Source organism: Python bivittatus, unplaced genomic scaffold (genome assembly GCF_059951505.1).
Source record: "Python bivittatus isolate LINGU-HERP-01145 unplaced genomic scaffold, Pbiv_v1 ctg000200_np1212, whole genome shotgun sequence".
Lineage (NCBI taxonomy): Eukaryota > Metazoa > Chordata > Lepidosauria > Squamata > Pythonidae > Python > Python bivittatus.
Genome location: NW_028277040.1, coordinates 12,749,241 through 12,767,943, shown reverse-complemented (window position 1 = coordinate 12,767,943; position 18,703 = coordinate 12,749,241). Strand labels below are relative to the sequence as shown.

General features: G+C 36.8%; 1 protein-coding gene across 6 annotated transcripts in view; it reads left to right on the top strand.

Moving 5' to 3' along the window:
• Window positions 1-18,703, top strand: part of MYO1B (myosin IB) — a 129,185-nt gene that overhangs the window by 15,046 nt on the left and 95,436 nt on the right. For all 6 annotated transcript variants that reach the window (XM_088135702.1, XM_025165067.2, XM_007420392.4 and 3 more), the window contains exon 2: window positions 6,833-6,976. In XM_088135702.1, coding sequence (XP_087991828.1) covers window positions 6,842-6,976 — 135 coding nt within the window. In that variant the 5' untranslated portion in view covers window positions 6,833-6,841. The remainder of the gene's footprint in view (window positions 1-6,832; window positions 6,977-18,703) is intronic.

Here is an 18,703-nt window from a genome sequence, read left to right as displayed (position 1 = left end):
TTTCTTGACAGTATACTAAAAAAGTTCAGAATATTCTTCTGTTAAGAGTGAAGCCATCTGGCAACCTGATTTGATTGGATTCATCCAGTGACATGAAATGCTTTGGGGGGAGGGGGCAAGAGTCCTTTTGACCTACCAAATCATTAAATGTTCAATAGCCAAAATGAATACCTCCTGCAGTGTTAATATAAAAAACATGCACATGGAATTGTAGAGCCCTAGAATTAGAAGGGTTCCCTAAGACCATTGAGTCCAACCCCCTTATCATTGCAGGAATCCAGGTTAAACAGTTCCAGAGAGATGGCTGTCTTGCCTACACTTGAACACATCTAACACATCTTAGGATTTTTTTTTCTAATATTCAGTTGGAATCCATTATTCTGTGTCCTGCACTCGAACAGAGAACATAACTTGAACTTTCATATGATATCCTTTCAGGTATCACATCTAAACATAACCTTTAGTCTCTCTTCATAGGATTTAATTTCTGATTTATGATCATCCTTATTGCCCTTCTCTGAACCTTTTTCAAATTCTCTGAATTTTTCTTAAAATACTGTATGGTGTCCAATACTGATCCCATTACTTAAAATGGGGTCTGACCAAAGCAGAATAAAATTGAATCATATTGTAGTGAAACCTCAATTTACTGGAGCATGATGCAATGGATTTTAAATGCAGTGGACCAAATTTCTGCTATAGTTTATATCTTTGCCATCATAACCACATGAGGGTCCATGAATCTTCCTTTTGTGGCCCTTAAAGGCCACAGATTGCTGAAAAATAATGACACAATCTCTAACCATGTTAAGGTTGGACATATGTAAACTGTAGTGTTAGCTTACATAACGAACAGTCTCAAGATTCTCCCCCAATCCCAGCCTCTCTCATGAATGTAGTATGATTCTAAAGACCTTGTGATCCTCAGCCCCTTAAAAATGTTAAGTATGGTCTGTTCACAGGCAAGGTGGTCCATCTTAGAGTACAGCTGTGTAAAATTGTGGTGCTCTGTGCAGAGTGTATATTGAGTATTGGGTAGTCCTTTGCAGCTGGGTTTTAAAAATGTTAGTACAGTATGCATCAAATAACTCCTTTTAAGCCCTTAGTAAATAAGGTTTTAATGGCCCTTAATACTTTCAACCTTTCACTCTTTTAATTATATTTTGTGGGCAAGAAGAGGCCAATTTAAGACCAGGCCTATACTTCAGATCTGTATTTCCTAGAGCTAAAAGCCATGAGGGATAACTTCAGTGTAAGAGGCCTTCCGCTACTGGGCTATTTTGGCAGGGACAATTTCTGAAGGATCCATCTAAACCTTGCAAAGGACCTAGAACCTTTAACGGTTCAAAGAAAGAGGCTTCATTTGTGCTAGCACGCACTCTTTCAGATACTTTGCATAACCCATACTCTACAACATGCACGTAACTTGGCATTCAAGGCTTGAGTGTGGGAATGGGTAACACTTGGCCTATCTTAATTGCTGTGGTTCTAATGTATTGTAAGGCAGAATTTTATTGAAGAAAAGCAGCATAAAAATAAACATTATGTAGTGTTCCCACTACCAGGAAGCAGAGTTTGTGAAAATATAAATCCAGGAGAAAAATATGAAGCATATTTTGAGGGTTTGCATATTCTTTGAATACTTGTGGCTTGCAATACTGGATGCAAATCAATTTAGTGCCTCATTAACAGAAACAAACAAGATATATAGCACAAAATATTTTGTCCTGGTCCAGACAATGTATGTTGGGGAAACGTATTTTTCTGATTTTACATTTACTAATTATGGGTTGAATCCAGACTCAGTTACTCTTGTTTTAGTCCAACTGAGTGAGTGCATGGAACAAAACTATGAACTGATTCCTGTGCTATGCCATAATTTGTCACTACTGTATGCTTTTCTGTGCTGTATATACTGTATTTTTCATTGTGAAGGACATCTAGGATTCACTAAAATAATCAGTTATCACATGAGAACTATTAATTGTCTCACCAATGCCCAAAAGTCTGTATCACACCAACAAATCTTTTGTGAATGGCCAGTGTCATATTTTGCTAAGCTATGGCTGCTTGTTGAGGAAGTTGCAATGGCTATGTACACAAGTTTACAAACCATAATAGCTGGGTTCATACAAAATACCAAGCCAAAATCAAACAAAATGTCATAGTAAAATGTATGAACCCAATTACTCCTGTATTTCACTTCCCTCTAGTTGGCATTTCATTGTTCTTTTCCTGCACTACAGTGTGTTTGCATAAAGACTAGACCTGTGCAAAACATTACTGTAATTGAAGCACTTTGAAGTGCCGTTCAAGATCCTTTCTCCAAATTGTGAAGCAGTTGAATTTACATTAGCCTGATAAAAGTTATTTTAGGGCATGCTCACACATGATTATTACTGAACAGAACCAAAAGGATGCTTTCCTTGTTGAATGATTTATACAGGCGTAGACTCTATCTTCTCTCTGTGTCAGGATAATACTCAGGTACCTGATGAAGAATCATAAATGTATTGTAAATATAAACAATAATAAATATAGTCTTTAAGGTGCAGTAAGACTCTGGTTTTACTCCAGCAAACATGCCTATCTCTTATTGAAAAATTGACACACTTCTGAGATGTGAATATTACAGATTTTGTATGGGTAGATTTGTGGAGAGTTCTTTAAAAGTGTAAAATAAGATTCACATTATGTTTTAAATTGAACATTCAATATAAATGCTTTCTGCAAATTATATGTAGTCTAACAATTTGTTGATTTTTGTGAAGCTGAATTGGAGGAACAGCTAAAAATACAGCTATGCTAGGTCAGCATCATGGAGAAATTAATGCTTTCTTAGAGGTTCTGTTTGGAAAGATAGTTAATTTTCTACTTTTTGATTATACAATGAAATGTTAGCAGTCTTGTAGGAGCTACCAGGGGCACAGAATGCTACATGAATAGCTGTTGTTTGCTGAAAATGTGTATCTGGTACACTAAGCTTCTGACTCTCAGAGAACATGCTTGTTTCCTTGAAGTTTTGGTGCTTGACCTGGAGTAGCTGGGATGGGTAAAGAGATATGTAAAGAAGGACCTCTGTGCCTTGATAGCTGCATTCAGTGGTGGCCCTCCAGGCTGAGGTTCAGATCAATACCCTGCCACTTTGCTGTTTAATTTAGCCTGGAGTATGGGTTAGCTCATATATTTGCCGTTTGCTTTCCTCCTCCTGTCCACCCCTGGACTTGCCTCTTAATTTTTCCCCTCTCTCATCCCAAAGTCCCCTTTCCGTTATCTCTCTCTGCAGCCAGTTTACAATTCTTTGTAGTTCTGTCCCCACTCCTAAGACCATTTTCTCTGGAATTGCCTGGTTATTTCTTGCTTGCTTTCCTCTTGCACTGCATAGCACCTCTGGCTCAGATCTCAATAGGCCTATGCCAATTGTTCATGAGTGATTTTACCACGACAATAGAAAAGCACTAACAGGATGATACTGGTCCTTCAGGAAAGGGCAGGCAGAAGTAGGAAGGCAATTTACGTGCTTGTCACAGTCACCAGTGAAGCTCCAGTGGAAAATGACCATTGATCTGCACCTTTATTTTACCTTTGTAGCTCAGTCGCCTTATCACTCCCTCCCCAGAGCTGCAATGTCCTGGGAGAAGGTAGAGAAGAGAAACTAGAACTGCTCCTATGGAGGGCTTTTCCCTCAGAACATTTATTTTTTCATCCCAGCCTGGCAGTGAATCATCTGTGTGTGTGCAAGCCAGATGTGTGCATCTCCAAAGCTGGATTGTTGTCATAATTTGCACCATTCTGCCTGAACAGGGAGCAAGTTGGACAGGGAGCGCCTTGATGACACTCCCTGAGTGACTGCCAATTATTCTTGGATCTATTTATTTTCTATTTATTAATGGTATATTGTAATTTATAATTTAAATTGATTTTAACTGTTTTGTAAACCACCCAGAGTTGTTTCAATGAGATGGGCGGTGATAAATTTTATATATAAATAAGTAAGTAAGTAAGTTCTGATGGGGCTGAAGCTTTGAAGGCCCCCAGCAGGTGCAGATTTCATAGCTTGTATGTACATAACTATAACAACTGGTGAAGGGAGTAGCAAAACTTTTGATATGACAAACTTGTGGTTCTAGCCATCTATTGAAATCAACCACTGACCACAGCAGTTTGTTCATCTATTTTTATTCATGGGGTGGGGTCATTGAAATTCATTTATTATTTGAAGAGGAATCAGGGTATCAAGAAGTAACTCCTGTCATACGTTATTCTGTCCAGCCAAAGTGTTACAAGTAAAGGAAACAGAGAAGTTTGGGAAGGATACCATTATTATGCATCACACAGGGAAAATAACAAGTAGAAAGCAATTTCTCCCCTTGTATATAATTCTAAAACCCAAGTCATTCAATCTTAATGAATCTGAGATTCAGGACAAAGAAATAATACTTTATACAGGGGCCAGTTAAACTACAGAACTTGTTGACCCAAAATAGGTTGTTGGCCATCTAGGTGAACCACTTTGAAGGTAAGTTAGAGAAATTTAAGAGAGAAGTACAGGAATGTGCAAAACATTCCATCTCAGGAGAATCCATGTTTGAGTTAAGGAGGCAGCAACAAGGTGGCAGATAAAGGAAGCAACACAGGTTCTTTAAGGAGTTGCCTGCTGCTATAATGCGTGTGGCCTCGTGTGTTCCATAGCACTTTTCCTGAAGTGGAGTATTGCCCACTTCTGTAGAGGCAGTATGCCAATATACCTCTTGATGGGAACAAGAGTGGAGAATTCTGTTGTTCTTAGGTCAGCTTGTGGGTGTCTAGTATAGTAGTATCTGACTGGCCACAATAGAGCGAACAGTGCTTCACTAGGATAGATTTTTGGTCTAACCCACTACTGCTGTTCTTATCATCTTATATACATATTGCCACAGGCAGAGCTCCAGGCAGTTTGACTCATAAACTTGGCTGTATGTGCTTTAGATATTGGTTGATGCATTTGTGCTAGATTTGTAATTGAGTAATGTTAGCATAAAAATGGAAGCTTACTGGTTTGGCTACAGCTACCCTCCAAATTTAACAGTGATACACTTAAGTAGGTAGTTTGTAATTTAGAATGGTAAAACCTGAGAAACTAAATACTGTATGTAAGCCACAAATGACCTTATTAGGATTCATAATTTGATAGATACAGTGTACCACATTCTAACCTTTATGCTCCCCTACACCCATCTAATGTTCCTACCCCTCCTTTTAGATTCCTTTTAAATATATGTGTATATATTACATACACGTATACATATGACATACACATATACATATGACATACACATATATGACTTTGATGTATTTTTTATGCTTTTTAATTGACTGTACCCCACCCTTCTTATGCTGGTATATGGCCATAATAAAGATTTGACTGACTGACCTTATTAGGATTCATATTCCTCAGAAAAATAAGTATTTTTTTCAGGTTTAGATGAAATACTAATGATTTGTACGAGCAAGATTAATTCAAGTTATTTGGTGTTTTATTTTCCTGAAAAAGTTTAGTTCCTCAGGATAGATTAAATTCATATTTAAAGTTCAACAATATATATTTAAAAGTTGTTGTTACTGTGAGTTAATGTATGCAGTCTTTCTTGAAATTAAGATCCTTTCTTAATTTACCCTTTCTGAGTAAGATTATAGTTTTAGTTAGTATAATAGCACTCTCTAAACACTGAGCATTGATACTGGTGGGAGGTTGATTTATTTCTTCCTGTGGTTCTTATTTATAATTCAATACATATTTTTATTATTATTAGAGGTACATTATAGCAGGTTTGCAAAACGTTAGTTGATCATATTAATCAAATGGCCAGAAACTCTTGAAAGGTATATGTTACAAATGAAGAACATAGCCAGATATGGTCAAGGAAGGCGAGGAATGTCTAGAGATTCATTTACAGTCCTGGATTGAATTCTTATAATTAATGCCTTTACTATCTCACTATCTTACTGAGTTGTATTTGCAACCCTAAAATGAGGGGCCGAAGCAGTATGTGTGCCAAGACGGAATTTCACAGATGATTCTGAATTTGCCAGTCGGCTTGGGCTATAGGCAGATAGTTTTCAAGAAAATAATTGTCATGGGTATAGATCTGCAGTTTCTAAGATGCTATGCACAGGAAACCCCCAGTTTAAGAACAAGTTCCGTTTCCAAGGTCTGTCTTTAAGTCGAATTTGTATATAAGGTGGAACAGTATTATTGTATAATACTGTATAAGTAGTATTGTGTAATTAACTGGAACCATCGTGTATTTAACTCAAATTTTGCTACAGTAGGCTCTGTTTTTAACTATGGGTTGTCTGTAAACCGGGCGTTTTTAACCCAGGGACTACCTGTAGAGTCTAAACTTGTCAGCAAATTCTGTAAATGTTATTCCGTGTTTTCTTTTCGGAGGTCCTGAGTCAGTTCTTCAAAGCTAGTTGTAGTTATGCTGACTTTCCTTATGAGACTTACTATAATTCTTGCAAACAAGAATTTATAGAAGTAAGGAAATCCAAATTTTAATAGTGCTTTGAACTTTCCTGAACAGCTTTTTCATAACTTCCATATAGTAAAAACATACAGTGGAAACAGCTGTTTTCTGGCCTTGAAAGCTATTCACTTAAGTGTTTCTGTTCTGTATATTATTATTATTAATATTACTATTATTCCTGCTATGAACAGTCTTTTTCCAAATACTTTTTTCCTGTTTTGCTGTGTGCTAGGAATAACCATTGTACATCTTCATTCTTCCATTCTGATAATCTGAATGTTATATTAAATGTTAATCTCTCTCCTTTTGCTTTTTTTCTGTAGTAGAGAAAAATGACAAAAATGGAGGTGAAGACATCTCTTCTTGACAATATGATTGGGGTTGGAGATATGGTGCTTCTGGAGCCCCTTACTGAGGAAACCTTTATCAGCAATCTCAAACAACGCTTTGATCACAATGAAATATATGTAAGTATGCTACAAATAATTTCCATATTTTAGTTTATATGGGAGTGTCATTTCAAAAAAGGGCATGGATTTAAAATTCTAGACTGGTATTTGAAACATAATTTTTTCCCAATAAAATACAACAATCTTATAAGATTACTAAATGTGAGTTATATAATTATATGTATAATAGTGGATCTATTCAACGGCTGTGACAGATTGAGTAATTTAACAATCTAATTGTAAGTTGATGTGTAACTATTATAACTTCCCTTGCTCTGTCTTAGTAAAGTAGTGACATATGGCTCATGAGGCTGTAAAAGAGAATGGGTAAAGCTGAGATTAGGAACCCTAAGAACAGAAGCAAAGGAAGATCCAAGGCGGGAATAATTGGAGGAGAAAAAGTATAGATTAGGATTCTGTTTAAAAGTAAATATCTTTTACTTATGCAATTTCATAGTTTTCTTTATTATTAAATTTGTATAGGGATAAAACGATGCTGCTGTTTCTTGAAAGTCTATTGAGCAATTCTCATCTGGGATTAGCACATCACGTGAAGCCACAATGTTGTTTGAGAGGTTCTTTTGTTCAGTGCATTGTGTTTCTAAATCATGGTTTTGCTTAGCATATTATGCATGCTCGGCCAATTATAATTTACTGACCAAATGTCACCTCTGGTTCAACATGATGTGTGAATCCAGCATTTTCCCGTTTTCTTTTGAAGTTCTTTGGAACTTCATCTGCTGCCTTAATGCAAATGAAAGAATGGCTTCCCTCTCCAGGGTTGTGTTTAACCCCCTTTTAAAATAAAAAGCTATTGTTTACACTTGCCAGAGGGAGGTTGCAACATAAAAATCCTCTTTAAATGGTATGCCCTGGGTTTCACTCTGGGTTGATTAAAAGAAACATCTTCCATGTCTCAATATTATTACAGTCTTTCTTGTTTTAGGGATAGTGAGTCACCCTCTACCCTTCACCCCTCTACAATTAATTACCTTCTGCTCTTTCACCCTGGGTTCGGAGTTTGTAGCCATACACTGAAAAGACATTAAATTGACCCAGATTATGCTCTCAAACTTGCTTAGAGTTCTCCTGTTCTTTCCCCCTTAGAATTATGAGAGTTATATGCTATACTTCATTTGGTTTTCAAAACTTCATTCCTGTGGTTGAAAGGATTGCGTACTAATAAAAGAGGATTGTAAAAAATGTTATGCTTCTACATACATGTCAAAGACATGGGAAAATCAGCATTATTTTCTAAAACCAAGTCAGCATTTTGTAATTGCCCAGGTTACTGCTTGTTTTCTACTGTTGACCTGAGATTTACGGTAATGGTACTATAGACAAGGAAGATTACTGTCTCAAAACTGATATAGCACTAAATTAAAATGCATGTTTGCCCATAGATTAATATGCTCATAACTTGTATTTGTCAAATAAAATGGAATCAAGAAAACAGAAGAAAACATTTTTGAAGACTTTAATATTATAATTATTTGGTAATTATTGTCATGATGTTAAGATATCATAAAATGGAGTGTATTGACTGTAGTGTTTTCACCTACCAGTCTTAGGTATACATCTATGAATGTATTTTAAGGTACACTAAGCAGGTGGGTTTGATTGTGGTTTGCCAGTGTGTGAAATGGATTTCAGATATGTTAGGATTACCTTCTATGGACAGATTTGAATGTTACACTTAATACCTTGTTTGGTTTTTGGTTTTGGAGGAAGGTGTTTCAGTAGTTTCAATAATTTCCAGTATTGTTATTTTTATACACATTCTTTCACCTATCATGAAGATAGGTGCTTGTCAAACTTCCTAGAGCAGTGTTTAGTAAACTATTCAAGACCATGGAACATCAAACAATGTAAATATATATTATATGAGGGAGTTCTATTAATGTTCCTTTAAAGAAGGACAGAAGATCTTGAAATAAAACATACGCTTTGTGTTCCCATACAACATACTACTCTTACAAACGAATGGGCTCAGAGCTACCAGTTACTGATGAGGAAAGAGAGCTTGGAGTAATGGTAAACAGTTCAGTGAAGGTGTTAATATAGTGTGCATCTGCTATAAAAAACGGCAACAGCATATTAAGGATAATAAGAAACAGTATTGAAAATAGAGATGCCCATATCATAAAACCCTTATATAAATCAATGATGCAACTGCATCTGGGATATTCTGTGCATTTCTGGTCCCTGTACCTCAAAAAGGATATAATAGAGCTAGAGAAAGTTCAGAAGAGGGGCAACTAAGATGATCAAGAGGCTGGAGCAGCTTCCATATGAGGAAAGGTTGCAATATTTGGAGTTGGTTAGTCTAGAAAGTAGGGGAATGAGAGAGGGCATAATTGAGGTGTACAAAATTATGCATGGTGTGGGTAAATGAACAAGGAGAAGCTATTTTCTGCTTCCCAAAATACTAAAACCAGAGGTCACCCAATGACATTGGATCCTGGAAGAATCAAGACAGAAAAAAGGAATTTTTTTTACACAATGTTTAATTCATCTTTGGAGTTTGCTACCACAAGATGTGGTGTTGGCTATCAGCTTGGTTGGCTTCAAAGAAGGGTTGGACCAATTCATGGAAGTCATAGGGATCAGTGTCTATTAGCCTTGATGGCAGTGTGACTGCCTCTGAAGACCATATGCTGGGAGACTAGTGGGCTTCTGTGTGCAGTTGGTTGGCTACTGTGAGAATAGACAGCTGAACTAGATGGCCCATGGGTCCGATCCTGCAAGGCACTGCTTATGTTCTTATATTTAATACATCAGTATCAGCTCATATAAGATGGCATATTTATTCAATATCTGGAGAAAATCTTACAGGTATAACATTTAGCTTATTTCAAAATTTGGCCATGGTTGCAATGAGCATAGAAAATTCTCTTTCACAAAAGTATGCATGAAGGAAAGGGTAATAGAACATTATGTATCTTTCACTTAATACCTTTCCCCCCCAATTCTTTCTATGTGAATCTCTGGTATTTTTCAACATGTCTTATTTAAAAATAAGGAACATTTTAGGGTGATGAAACTGAGTGAATCCAAACCCCACAAACATTATCTTAGGACCAGCTTGAGGAACACCTTCATGTAGTTTGGGGAACACTAGGGCAGGGAAATTAGGTATTGGGCTTGCTTTAGCAAAATCACAGCTATGGCTTTTGTCATTATTTTAGGAATCATTTGCCTTCCAGATAGCAGTGAATGTTATTATGATGAGAAGTTTTGTTCAGTGCCATGTTTTTCTTTCCTTAAGGCTTTCAAACAAACATTTAAATTCTTATTTTCAGCTCTTGGACAGAAAAAGTAAATGACAAAGGAACCAAACTATCTGATTGCCCTTAAGAATAATGTTAACTCATGTCCTCAGGATAGGATTGATAACATTAAAGCAAAATCCTTGATGATATTTAGAAATGTTGTCTGATTGCCAAAATAAACATAACAGCTTTTTCATTGAGATGCCACACTACATACACAGTACCTGATTTGTAATTTTTATTTTCTAATTAATCCTATAAATTTAATGGCATTTGACTGGAAAATTGAAAACAAACAGTGGAAGATAGGCAGCAGGAAACCACTGCAAAAAACCCTGCATGGATGCACTCACCAAGAGTTGAGCTCAACTCGAGAGCATCTTTGCAATGTAAATTTCATTACTGCTATCTTCTCTTGTTTCCCTCTTTCACTGAACATATTTCTCTCAATTCCTCCTTTGCTGCCCCAATGTAGGTTAAATTCATGAAAATATTGGTAAACGTACTGTATTTTGTTTAATTGAAAAGACCTGAGGTTTCAAATATTGAAATATGAATCTTTGTGTGATATAAGGACAAGAAATACAAATTGTATATATATTGCTTAAGGGATTTATCAGGGCTCTATGAATTCATGGCAGTTCTGTTCTGCTTCATGAAAACAGAACTTTACTACATAGAAAATATTCCTTACTACCACTTACTCCAAAGTTTCCTTTAAAAAAAAAAAGATTAGAACAGAAGCCCTCTGTGCATGTGTGTAGTGGCTAAGGGCCATAATTTTTCAATGAACGCGATTGGTTCTGGCCACTTTTCTCCCATCCACCACCAACTATGTAAACAATCAAATTGCTTTTCAGTCTCATCTGAATGTTAAACTCCAACTTGGGGAAGGAATGTCACATGAGTTAATGAAAGAGAAAGTGAGTCTAGTGTTCTTGCAGTTTTAAAGAGTGTTTCCTTTTCATCACCTCTCCTTTCAAGGATTCATAGTGTTTTTAAAGCTGATAGAGATGGTCTTGTATTTCTAACACTAAGATGGATTCTGTTGATTGGAAGTTCTGAATGTGCACCTCTAAATCATATTTAATTTTTACAACACCTGTCAGATCAGTTGGCATAAATACTGAATTCACTTACCTGGAATCAAGCCCAATTTGAACAGTTGGCCTTACATGATATGATTGATGTTCCTAATCATGAAATGTTTATCCTAGGTTTGATTTTCTTGTTCTTTGATTCAGTTAGTCCTCTTTCCCCTCCTGCTTGTTAATGGTATAAGGTAGCTGTTTCCAATTTCAGATACATTTGACTACAGGGTCTTGGTGAGGTATCATGGAGTTGTAGTCCCATATATCTGGAGAATACCATTTAGGGAAAACTGGTATTACTTAATTGCCAGTTTAAAGTTCTTTAGAAATAGAGTACCAACACTTGTGTACTTTTAAGATTGTATTCATAAAATAAAATAAAATATTGTTAATTAATATGATAGTTTAGGAATCACAGTTTAAACAAATGAAGGTGAATTGCATTTTTAATTTGTTTACAGATTAAGCTTTTTGGTGTAATTTAATTTATATTTTTTTCCTTAGAGTTGTTTGACTCAGCCAAAACACACCTTTCCTTCCTTTGCCGTTGATCAGCTTTATTCTGTAGTCAGTTTATTTCATTACAACATTTTGCTGTATAGTTCTTTAATTAAATGGGGTAGACATAAATATGTATATTAGATAAAGGTACTCACAGGTATTGATGGAAGTACATTATAGTTCAGAAAAACTGCAAAACAATATTTACATGAGGAAATAGTATTTCCAGATATATACACATTAGGGAAGATCTTAGTAAAAAATAAATTTCTTACAAGAAATGGGCGCAAAATTGTAGTTCGATGTGGAAATGGACTGAAACAGCTTAACACTGGAAAATGAGAAAGAGAATTAAACAAACATTAACAAATTTCCCATTCCATAGTACTGGATTGAGTAATGTGTGTCGAAGTGGGTGGGAGAGGAGCCCTATGGCTTAGTTTTCAGACTGAATCAATCCTAACCCTAACCAATATACAACAATCCTATAAAGTAAAATAGAGATTAAAGCTGGTTTAAGAAGCTATTAACTTTTTAACCATTTATTTCTGATTAAATAAAACTATTGCATTTGAGGGCATTGAGCATTCAGTGATGGAACAAAAAAAAATTGAAAGCTATTTCAACAGTAGATGAAAGGTGATAAGATTTGTACTTTTGGACTCTGATACAGCTGTCTGAAACTCTCAGGCATCCAACAGTGGCATGACGTAAGCAAGGTTGCCAGTTCCACATATACCAGGCTTATTTTGAAGGTCTACCTGCAAGTGAATACTGGCAGAGAAGTCAGGATAAGCTGTGCCTGGATTCTCATAAATGCAGAGACCTAAGCTTTTTTCAGATGTTCTCCTGGAAATCATGGGGATCATGTTTGCAGAGGGACAGGGCTTGTCCCCGAGACACGCTCCTCATGTCCGCTTTTAAATGAGAATTCTGTCATATTCATTTGAAGGCGCACAACTGGGACAATGATAAAGCAGCACACAGAGAATTTGTGCAGACAAAGAAAATGCTGTCTGGATCTACGTGCTCCAGCTTGGTTGTTATGGGAACTGTAGTTCAGCCCAGCCCAGCTGGAAGGCACAAGTCAGTTTTGTAATCCGAACTATAGATTGAAGGGTAGTGACTGGGATAATGACTTTTTGGTAGCAATATTCTATTGAAGGATACTTTTCCTGATCCTTGGGCTATCTAGTTTCAAAGAACAATTTGAGATACACTTTCTCATTTAGGCATTTGGGAGGTAGAGTTGCAAGATTACATTTGATATAAATTTTGTACAGCTAAACACTGTAATGTTATTGTCTTATCTTGCTTTATGATAGATCATTTTTACATAGGTTGTTTATTGCTTCTATGTATCACTGTGGGTCTTCCTCTGGGGGGGAATATCAGAAATAAAACAAATGTTGTGATGTGCAAGTTTAATTAAATGTCATCCATTAACTGGCTGAAAGGCTGATGTAATAGTTTTATTTGTTAGTTTAATCAATTTATATGGCTGCTCAATTCACATTGCAACTCTGTGTGGTTAACAGGGTTTAAACCAGTACAAAATCGAACAAAACCAAAGCATCAAATAGTAATTTAAAAAATGACACAGTCAAAGCCAGCCCACAAGAAAACTTCAAAGACTAGTCCAGCAGTCCCCAGGAATCAACACTGACTTGAATGCAATATATATATGTTTGTGTGTGTGTGTGTGTGTGTGTGTGTGTGTGTGTATGTATGTATGTATGTAAACATTAGTTTATATACTACTTCTTATAGGCTCCAGTAATTTTATCAATGTAGTTTGAGTCTAGTCTTTCAGTTCTTACTACGGGTAGTCCTCACTTACTGACTGCAATTGGGACCGGCAACTCCATTGCTAAGTGATGCAGTCATAAAGTGAAATGTCACATGGCCACAGCAACTTATGACGTCAGTTCTGGCTGTGGTCATTAAGCGAATCACCCGCGGTTAAGTGCAGTGTCACGTAACCGTGACTTGCGACTTCCTGCTGGCTTCCCCATTGACTTCGCTTGTCAGAAACTGGCTGTGAAGGTAGCAAATGGCGATCATGTGACCATGGAACACTGCGATGGTGGTAAATGCGCACCAGTTGCCAAACGCCCAAATTGCGATCACATGATTACAGGAATGCTGTGATGACCATAACTTTGAGGACCGGTGGTAAATCTCCTTTTTCAGTGCTGTCGTGACTTTGAACAGTTGCCGAATGAGCAGTCAGTACTTCCTACTTTGGTTTTCCCTTTTATTTTAGTCTTTTGCTCCCTCCCTTTGCAGCTCTCAGCTCCAGGTCAGTGAAAAAGTATACAACAATGGATTATTGAGAAGCAAATCCCTAAACTTGGCAGTCCTATTTACGTGTGCACCTTGAACTCAGAAGGAGCAAATGTTATGTTGTGTGTGATGTTGTATATATGTTGCAGTTAGAGCAGTTATGGAGTTTGCATTGAGCATGAATGTCTGAGGATAGATCCCTTATCTTCAAATAAGAACACACATTGAAGTGGTTCTTTCAGATTTCTGTGCTCAACATTTGGAACAGTGGGGTTAGCATAGTTGTGTGATGATAGACTTGAGGCCACGTCATAGCTCTATTTTCCCATCATAAAACCATTCAAATGTGCCATGTACGAAGGGGAACTTTTTTTTTTAAAATCTCAAAATCATCCCCACCTTTCCCCTCATGTAGTGGCTTCAGATTCTTAGAATAGTGTAGAGGGTGGCTTTTTTCTCCCTTCCACCATCCACCTATTCCTGGGGATGTTTTTCATGTAAAGAAAAAGTCAGGAGTTCATTGCCCATATTTGCATATAATGCGCAGTTGCCCCTGAGGTGATAGCTAGGTGTGGATTTAAAATTATAGTTAAATAGCTTGTGGTTCAGAGAAAAAAGTATAAATTGAAGGTCTGACATTTCAGTGTTTTCTTTGGAGTTTTAATTATATAACTGTGTCACAGATATTTAAGGTAGGAGGGCTTATACATGGTGCTTTTGCAGCATGTATATTACAGGCATATGTGTATTAAAATATACCAAAAAGAGTATAGGAGACAGTTGTATGTTCTTGAGAACAGTGTGCTTTTTTGGGACAAAGGAAGGAGATGCCCCTAAACAGTTACAGAATCAGATTCTGAAACTAGTTGCATTTTATTCGTATAATTTTCAGAGGAACTTTACACAATATAGGTATCCGGTTATGTTCCAGAATTACAAAGCCAGTAAATGTGCTTATAAAAATCAAATAAAACACGAACTTGTATTGAGCCAGATATGTATTAAATAGTGTACAATTTCTCCATTATTTTTTCTAAATATTGTTATAGAGAGTATTACAGCTCTCTAATTGGAGATTGATTCTCTGTGAAATATGGGTGCACAGGAACAAGGTTGAATTCAGTTCAAAGCAAATGAAAAATTATTTCATTTTTATTTATTTGTTGCATTGCTAATCTGCATTTATATCAGGAACTCAAAGCAACTTCCATAGTATGCCATCTTCCAATTTTATCCTTGAAACTACTAGAGAGAGGTCCTGAGTCACTCAGTGGATTTTGTTGCTGAGTGGAGATTTGAATCTGTATCTCTTGAGTCCTAGCCTAGGGCTGTACACTAGTATCATTTTGTTTGATATTAATGTTCATAGTTATTCAGCCTTATGAATGAAGTTATATTGATCAACAAAATAAACCCGAGGCTGTTTTTCTAAAACAACAACAATCAGAGAGCTAGTTTCTTAAATTGGTTTCTTTCTCTGCAGCCTAACCTCGTCTGTAACAAATGTCCAAACAAATCTCCAAAGAAAGGAAGTCCTGGGTATTGAGGAATTCCATAAGGAGTGTTACACCTATATCTGTATCTATATCTCCATGTATAGCCCTTTTCTGAACACTCCAAGTATTGTTAGTTCACTACAGTGCAGGACAGAACAATTGCCAATAATGTAAATTCATCCAGAGTCACCATGTGTAATATCACCTTATTTTTAAAAAATCAGTAAGACACTTTCATAATAACAACATTATACAATAAAATAAGATTAGCATCAAAATATCAGAAAGATTCATTAGCAATTAATTAATAGAGCACCAGTTAAGAGAGTTGCAAAATGAGATTGGGAAGTCCCAAAGCAATGCATCTTTGGTTATTTCTCCAACCTCTCCTCCTTGGGGAAGGTTGAGAAGAAAGTGGTAGGGCTACAATCCCAGAGGGCTCTGGAGGAAACAGATTATCTGGACCCATGGTAGCCAGATTCAGGCCTGGGCATGGGACAGAAACTATGTTGATGACCTGTGGCAGAATTTAGGTAGAGGGAATACAACTATCCTTATCCTCCTGAATTTTTTGGCAGCCTTCAGTAATGTTGATCAGAGTATCTTTCTGGACCATCCACAAAGGCTGGGAATTGGAAGTACTCTGTCACAGTGCTTCTCCTCCTACCTAAGTGGGTGGGTCCACATGTTGGTGGCAGATAGGAAATGAGGCCTTCAAGATGTTTCATTATGGGGTGCTCAGTCCTTTTTCATATCCTCTTTAACATCTACATGAAGCCACCGGGAGAGGGCATCCATCAATTTGGGGTGAGGTATCATCAATATGCTGATGTTACCCAGTCATACATTGACACCCCTGGCCAAATGAGATATGCAGTAGATGACCTAACCTGATACTTGGAGGCAGTCAGGATTTGAATGGGGAGAATCAGACTCAACCCAAGCAAGATGGGAAGGCTGTTAATTAGGGAATCTGCTGATACCAGGACTATACCATCTTTGATTTGTAATGAGGTTGTGCTTCCAGAGAGAACAGGCCCACAGTCTGGGGTCCTCATGTCTTTATTGTTTCTGATAAAAGAGCAGGTGGAGGCTATGTGTAGGTGGGCCTTTGCTTAGCTGATACACGTATTACAGCCTTACCTGGAACAGGATGCATGGAGGACAGTCATTCATGCCCTCTTACTTAGATTACTGTAACTCACTCTACATGTGTCAGCACTTGAAGACGACTTGCAAATTTAGCTGGTCCAAAATGCAGCAGCCTCTATGTTCATTGATCAGTCTCAATATTGCCGTATTACACCATTGCTGTGGGAACTGCATTGGCTACCAGTATGTTTCCCAAGTGTAATTCAAAATGCTGGTCACTACCTTTATAGCATTAAATGGCATCTAAGAAACCACCTTTCCCTGATCAAATCTGCCCACCCAATCCAAACAGACAGAGAACGTCTGGACAATATTCCCATCTACCAGGAGGTATGAGAGGATGGGGCTTGAAGGTGGATATTCCCTGGGCTTTTCTCTTATGGAACAACTTATCCTCTGATGGGAGGGTAGCCTCCAGTATTATGGCCTTCCAGAAAGCTGTAAAGACCAGGCTTTTCCAAAGGGCCTTTCCAGGATTGATTCTGGAACCATTAATGTAAATTTTAGTTTTTATTGCAGTTATATACTGTTGTTGTTATATTTTATCATTAAGTTTTATTATATATGTCCTATATATATCACCTAGAATCCAATTGGCAATGTATACATTTCATCAATCAATCAATCAATCAATCAATCAATCAATCAATCAATCCATCCTTGGTTTAGGCGAGTTGTCTCCTTTGGTGGAAGTTGTTACTCACTGCAAACAGTACAGTACGAGGTTTTTTGGATTAAATAAGGATTCTGTTAATGCACCTGTAAGTGGATAGTTCAGCTCAAAGACTACCCAATGTAAGATTTAGTTATAATTCATAAAGACTCAGTTACTGTAATAAAAACTATTTTTACTGCAGTGTGTTTACAAGGGTTCTTTAAAAGTATAGGAAAAAAAGCAAACCCAAGTAAATGGTGTTGGCCATAAGAAAAGTTCTTTTTTTAATATAATTTTATTGAAGAAATTTTTAACAAGATAAAAACAATACAAATATTAGAAAAGAGACAAAATAAAGAATAGGGAATACATAAGAAAGAAAACAGAAAAAGAAATAGAAAAGAAGAAAAGAAAAGATTATAAAGAAGCGGCTTCCGGTATTTTTGACAGCGGTTATAAATGCATTTATATTTTACCCTCTCTCTCTAGGGTTACATCGTGGCCATAAGGAAAGTTCTAAGATCAATATTGCTGCAATATCTGTCTGTATCCAACTGTTTCAAGGAGAACAGAAATATGCAAACTTTTAAGATGTTAAGATCAGTTCATCAGGGAAGAATTTAGAAAAAAAATCCTTGCTTGCTTTTTAAGTCCCAGTGATAGTACCAGGCAGCACTTATTATGAACACTTGCCTCACCTTCTACATTTCATCTAAATTTTGACCAAGTAAACTTCCTATGTTTGTAATCAAGTTAGACTTGTTTTTTTCCTTTTCCTCCTAGGCTCTGTGGTACCTACTTTGAAGATATCCAAATTGCAGCTCTGAAATCCTTTCAGCGTTAAATCCAGATTCATGAAAGAGGAACTCTAATTAGCATAAGAATTATAGAAACATAGGAAATTATCTTATACCCAATGAAGCCATTGGTCTAGCTAGTTCAGTCTTGTCCACTCCCTAACTGACAGTAATTCTCCAGGATTTCTAACAAGCCTTTCCTAAGCTACCCTAAAGAAGCTGGGAATTGAAGCTGGAATCTTTTCTGTGTAGAGTAGGGATAGACAGCCCAGTTCCCTCCAGATATTTTGGAACATGTCCAATTGGTTTTAGCCACCATGGCTGGAAATTATGGGGGATATAGCCTAAAAATATTTATTGGGCATATAATGATATGATTTGAAGTATAGCTTCTGCACCTGAGAAAACTAAGGTCCTACTAATTTTTTAAGCGATTTAATTACAAAAGGAATGGGTGTCTAGCAGCACTTAAAATTCAGCTTTGGCTTCCAACTG